General features: G+C 44.1%; 1 protein-coding gene across 1 annotated transcript; it reads right to left on the bottom strand.

Annotated features, from left to right (window-relative positions):
- Window positions 1–1,402: 1,402 nt before the first annotated feature.
- On the bottom strand, window positions 1,403–5,792 carry LOC130198205 (zinc finger protein 436-like). The gene is made up of 2 exons (XM_056421355.1): window positions 5,521–5,792; window positions 1,403–2,886 (listed from the first exon to the last, which is right to left on the bottom strand). Exons 1-2 carry the CDS (start codon window positions 5,789–5,791, stop codon window positions 1,418–1,420), a joined length of 1,740 nt encoding a protein of 579 aa, XP_056277330.1. The 5' UTR covers window position 5,792; the 3' UTR covers window positions 1,403–1,417.
- Between the last annotated feature and the right edge of the window lie 274 nt (window positions 5,793–6,066).

The following is a 6,066-nucleotide window of genomic DNA, read 5'->3' as shown; positions in this document are numbered from 1 at the left end:
CAATCGACTGATCCAGTCTCTGTAACAGGATGTCATGGTCAATGGTGTCGAACAAGACCAGTACAGAGATGAGTCCTCAATCAGCACTAAGGTCGAACAAGACCAGTACAGAGATGAATCATTTATCTGATGCTATTGGGAGGTCAATAGGCGTGTGCATATTATTGTATGTATGGAATAAGTGTGTTCATATCAGTGTGTGTCACCGTGGGAATGGCGCTCACCTCAGGGGCTGGATGATGACGTTGCCGTGGAGACCTCTCAGTCAGGTGACGTCCCGATCCAGAAACTGATTAATTGAAGACTCAGAAACAAGTGATGTAGTCAAACTGCAATGCATGCGATGTTTATTTAACAATAAAAAGGTTAACAGCTAAATAAGTAAAACTCGAGTTGATGAGCAAAGTGTTTTTCCAAAGAGTGATGGATCAATATCTGAACGTCCGTATCCGTCTAGAACAGGGGTGCTCACACTTTTTCAGCATGCGAGCTACTTATTATGTGACCAAGTCAGGGCGATCGACCGACGGGGGCTAGTAAGTGTGCTCACGGGGAGGGGGGTGCTAGTGCTCTTTGCTCCGTCCCGATGCGCAAACCGGTGTCGGAACTCCAGCGCGCGCAGACGGCGGGCAGAGGACTGTTAACGCGACACGTAGAGACAGAAATGACATGCTTCTGCTGTAATGTGGCGCTATAGAGAAAGTGACAGGGGGGCGGGCCAATTTTTTTTAATGTCATGCGATCTACCAATACTACGCCGCGATCGACTGGCAGGTCGCCGCGATCGACGTATTGAGCACCCCTGGTCTAGAAGGATCTATTCGAAGACCTCTATTCCTTCTTTTTATGGACATTTTGCTCAAATAGTTTGAAATCGATTTTTACGGACACTCTGGACTCGCACACCTCTCACACATGATTACAAGACTTTGTGATACAGCATGTACCAAGGAATGACATCGTAGTACACATTACATCAGTTACATACATCACACACAGATTATATTGCAGAGTGCGTCACTACATAGGGACTCCACCACAAGTTAGCCGCTCCCGGTATGCGGTCTGCAGCGTAAAGACACCTTAATCCTCGAGCGCTTCAATATAAGAAATAAAATATCTGTTTCAAAGAAACGGAATCGATGCTGCAGAGACCAGTGGAAATACTCACAGTATCGATCGATATGGCAGAAGCAATATTTACAATGAGATGAACCGTAGGACAACAGCACCCTGTGGACCACACGTAACAGCACCGGCACACAGCTTGAACTCTTCTATGAGGCCCACTGGGTCGTCTGGCTGGCAGCTCTCAGCCAAATGTCCTCAGATGTAGGTTCATCTGCAGGCAGGGTCACGGCGTCACCTGCATGGATCCTGGGGATGGGGAGAGAGAAAGAGACGTACGAAACACATTCTATCCTGTGTGTACTCTCTTGTGTCTCTTCAGATGTTCCTGCTGTGTGAATCTTTTCCCACAAACATCACAACTGAATGGTTTCTCTCCTGTGTGGACTCTCATGTGTCTCTTCAGATCTCCCTGTTGTGTAAATCTTTTCCCACAAACATCACAACTGAATGGTTTCTCTCCTGTGTGGACTCTCATGTGCGTCGTCAGACTTCCCTGTTGCGTAAATCTTTTCCCACAATCATCACAACTGAATGGTTTCTCTCCTGTGTGGACTCTCTTGTGTCTCTTCAGATGTTCCTGCTGTGTAAATCTTTTCCCACAATCATCACAACTGAATGGTTTCTCTCCTGTGTGGACTCTCATGTGTTTCTTCAGATCTCCCTGTCGTTTAAATCTTTTCCCACAATCATCACAACTGAATGGTTTCTCTCCTGTGTGGACTCTCATGTGTGTCGTCAGACTTCCCTGTTGCGTAAATCTTTTCCCACAATCATCACAACTGTATGGTTTCTCTCCTGTGTGGATTCTCATGTGTTCCTTCAGACTTCCCGGTTGTGTAAATCTTTTCCCACAATCATCACAACTGTATGGTTTCTCTCCTGTGTGGATTCTCATGTGTTCCTTCAGATGTCCCTGTTGTGTAAATCTTTTCCCACAATCATCACAACTGTATGGTTTCTCTCCTGTGTGGACTCTCATGTGTTTCTTCAGATCTCCCTGTCGTTTAAATCTTTTCCCACAATCATCACAACTGAATGGTTTCTCTCCTGTGTGGACTCTCATGTGTTTCTTCAGATCTCCCTGTCGTTTAAATCTTTTCCCACAATCATCACACCTTAATGATTTCTCTCTCATGAGCTCTTTTGATCGTGATTCATTGGATTTGTTGCCGGTGTTACATCCCACATGACTTCCAAGAGCTTCCTTATATTTCAGGGCATGTGCAGCAGACTCAGGTGCCCTGGGCTCCTTCCAGACATTGTCCCCGTCTTCACTTTCAGGTCCAGAATCTGACAAAGCTTCTTGCCAATCACCACAACTGACCTCAGTCTCGGAAGAGTCTGAAGCCTCTTCATCATCAGCATTTGGATGTGAATGACGATGTGGATTTAGGTTCCTGTCTGGTCCTGATCCCCCACAGTCCTCTCCATCAGTTTCCGTCTGTATTGTCGTAGCTGAGCTGCAGGCGGGAGGCTCCGCCTCTTTGTTGTCCTCCGTCTGGCTTTGATGAAGCCGTGAGGTCTGAGGTTCGTCATCTTCACTTTTCAAAGTAACAGCAGTGGATAAGAACTTGGTGATATCGGCCTCCTCCAGCACAATGAGCTGATCTCCCTCTAGACGGGTCCAGAGATCCTGCAGCTCCTCTTTTATGAGGAGGGGCTCTGGGTCCTCTTCTATGAGGAGGGGCTCCGGCTCCTCTTTGTCCTGGTCCTCAGGGGGGACATCTGCTTTAATCCCAACCAGCTGCTGGACATCTGCAGGGAGTACATTATAAACAGTGACTTCAGACTGAAATCAACTTTCATTACTGGACACGTTCAAGGAGTCTGACTGAATGTGTATTTCTTGCTCTTCATGTACAAACACAGAAATACAAAACAATAACATTTGTAAACAGCAGGAGAGTTGTGCATTGGTGGAGAGCAAAGGGTGGTTGAATAAATATGGAATGTTTAACAGGGTTCACACACATGTTGACCAAGGGGTGTCCAGGACTTTAAACCAAATTTCATGGACCAACTGTTTCGTGAAATCTCGGTGCATACATGAAAAGTGAGAAAATGTCATATTTCAACTAACAAGGAGAATTCTAAAGCATACAGTATATAACCTTAAATGACAAATGAATGAGCAACAATAGTTTGATTAGTTTATACTTTTGATCAAACTATTGTCCCATATCTGCAAATCCATCTGTTGTGACTGTAAATGGTGGTTCAGGCTTTGGTCAGACAGAAAGACATCGGCCCTTCAACACGTTGACAAAGTGACTCTTGAAGTGACGGAGCCCCAACGAGCAGCGAGATGAGCTGCCGGGGAACATTCGTCAAAGAGCAGGCTGGCATCTTCGGATGATTTTAAAGAAAATGTAACATCACCTCCAGTCAGGGCTTCACTTTGTGACAGCATCGCTTATCGACGCCTGCCTGAGCCGAACAGAGAGAAACGCTGCGCAGCGTAGCAGCTGCCCTCGCTGTGGTGAGCTAGCCGGTGATGGGTATGCCGCAGCTCCCCTAGCAGTAGCTCCCCTAGCAGCAGCTCTCTGATGCCTGCTTCCTTTAGCACGGCTCGTTAATGCCTCTCCCATGTTTGACATGTCCAATGTTTCGCCACCACAGAGTAGCCAGCATGGTTAAAGCTACACTTCTCTGGCATAGAGGATTATCCCGACCGCTTCCCTAAACTACTGTTGCTATGGCCACCAAACCCTTCAGTTAAGGTGCGTTCAGTTGCAGTGAAAAAAACAATAGAAAGTGAGAGCGTATGTGCCAGCTTATATTTTGAGCATCTTTCTTTTACAAATATTTTAAACTCAGCGTGAAAAACAACATTTATATTGGTAGTTCGTCCAGCTGCTCATTGAAAATGTTTTTTTTCTTGTTCATATTGTGTGCCGTTAACAAATAATTTACTTTTATATTAAACTTAATTTCTGTGTTCCTGGTCTCATCAATTTGAAAGCTGGACCAAAGTGTTTTGATTTCATTCAATTAGAATTAGGCCAAATAAAAAGCCTCAAGCTGTAAGTCCAGTCTGGACCGTCGTTTTCTCTCAACGCCTCAATAGGGAGATCTCGCCTGTCACGAAGACAGAGGTCAGGGATCTCAGGCTCAAAAAGGTTGATGACCACTGCAATAAGAAGAACAAAAATTAAGATATTTTGTATTATTATATTATAATATAGCTATAACTTTGTAATTATGTTTGGGGCTTAGAAGTCCCGGCACACACTCGTGTGTGTATATATATATATATATATATATATATATATATCCGATAATACCGATCACTGTGTCGATTGAAGGATTCTATTTATTGTGAAGCATTATTTCTGAAATGAATTATTCTTAACAACATTTGTTTTGTATTTTAAGTCTTTAAAATTAAAATACATTAAATACACTAAACTTAAATTGAGTACATTAAAATTGTTTGATTGCTATTGTAGGGGATTTCAGATATGTATGGAATACATCTGCATCATTCATTTCCTGGAACTCTTGGGGAAATCTATATACAGGACTTTAAATAATCAGAAATGTGCTTTTTTTAACATACAAAAGTCTGACTTATTTTTCTAAACTCTTCCTTGGTTCAGTAAAAGTTTTAATTTGAGAATTTAAGCTTAATCTCAGAAACGATCTATAAAGATACAAAATCAGTTCATTGTTTACTTTTATATGCTAGTGTATGTTTTGTCGACATCTTATTTTGAAAACCGGATGTTGTGTCACGTGGTTCTTTCCGCGAACTTTGCAAAACCGGATGTTGTGTCACGTGAATCCTTCCGCTAACTTTATCAAAACCCTCGGCGCTCCCTATCGAATGCGTTTACCGTGAGCATCAGTCTATAGGGGCAGACATGTGAGAGTCGGCTGAGTCGACCCAGAGATTCAACTCGGGGGACGCCCGGGTGGTGAGGATCCCCTCGTTTTGAGAACGGCGATCAAAACCGATAATGGGAATATCGGCCGATATGGATCGGCGCTGATCATCCCTAATATATAAAACTGCCTGTTGTAATGATTGTAATTGCCAATATTCAGGTTTATTTATATTGATTAATTAATGTTCTTCTAACGTTACCCTGCTATGCCTTTGCATCATAGAAGACTTAAAATATGAATATATATCACCGGCTTTTATTTTGACATTCGTTTTAAGTACTTCCGTTATCTTGTTTTTGGATTCAGAGACAGAAACGGAAAACAAAAGTAGTTTCCCGTTTTTGGTTTCAAACAGAACACGAACAAAGCACGGTATTTAGGTATTTACGTATTTTGAATGAAGCATCAAACAAACGAACAAAGCTCCCCGGACCCTCCACGTGCAGATCCCGTAACACGCGGCATGGAGACCGGGACCAGTTTAGAAGAAGAAGCACCCACCTGATGCGCGTCGCTCGTGTTCTCTGAGCTGAGACACGGTGTCCTCATAAGCTGCTGTCAATGTGTCCAACAGCCCAGAAGACTCTTCGACGGCCGCGTGGACTCGCTGCTTCACCAACAGCCTCAGCATTTCTCCCGGAGACACGGAGACCGACACCGGAGGCTCGTGGGACTCCATCTTTGAACGACGCACCATCACGTGGTCACTGAGAATCTCAACAGAGCCGAGGCGCCGCAGTTGCTTCTCCACCGACTGCGTGGCCCAGTGCATGATGGGAAACGCCTCGCTGCCCTCACGGAGAGCTGATTGGCTCTTAGATAATTCTTCTTTTTTTGTTTTTTGTTTTTTTAGGCGGCTGGCATCCAAACTGGTGCATTACCGCCACCTACTGCCTTTCTTTGCGAACTACAAATAGCAAGCCCTTTATCCCCTCAAAAAGAAAAGAAAAGAAATAAAAATAAACTAAACTAAGAAGGGAGCCCTGTCAACTTCAGTGCCCTACATTCTTCTATTCAACCCTGTCTCCTTCAGATACTGCAGCACCC

This window comes from Pseudoliparis swirei, chromosome 8 (assembly GCF_029220125.1).
Source record: "Pseudoliparis swirei isolate HS2019 ecotype Mariana Trench chromosome 8, NWPU_hadal_v1, whole genome shotgun sequence".
Lineage (NCBI taxonomy): Eukaryota > Metazoa > Chordata > Actinopteri > Perciformes > Liparidae > Pseudoliparis > Pseudoliparis swirei.
Note: the sequence above shows the minus strand (reverse complement) of the source record. Positions and strands in the feature narration are given on the sequence as shown.

Bases quoted from the DNA above. Each gene is read 5' to 3' on its own strand.
- LOC130198205 (XM_056421355.1), bottom strand. From the start codon at position 5,791: ATGCACTGGGCCACGCAGTCGGTGGAGAAGCAACTGCGGCGCCTCGGC. The intron at 2,887-5,520 runs GTGGGTGCTTCT...TACTCCCTGCAG, and splicing joins ACACGAGCGACGCGCATCAG to ATGTCCAGCAGCTGGTTGGG.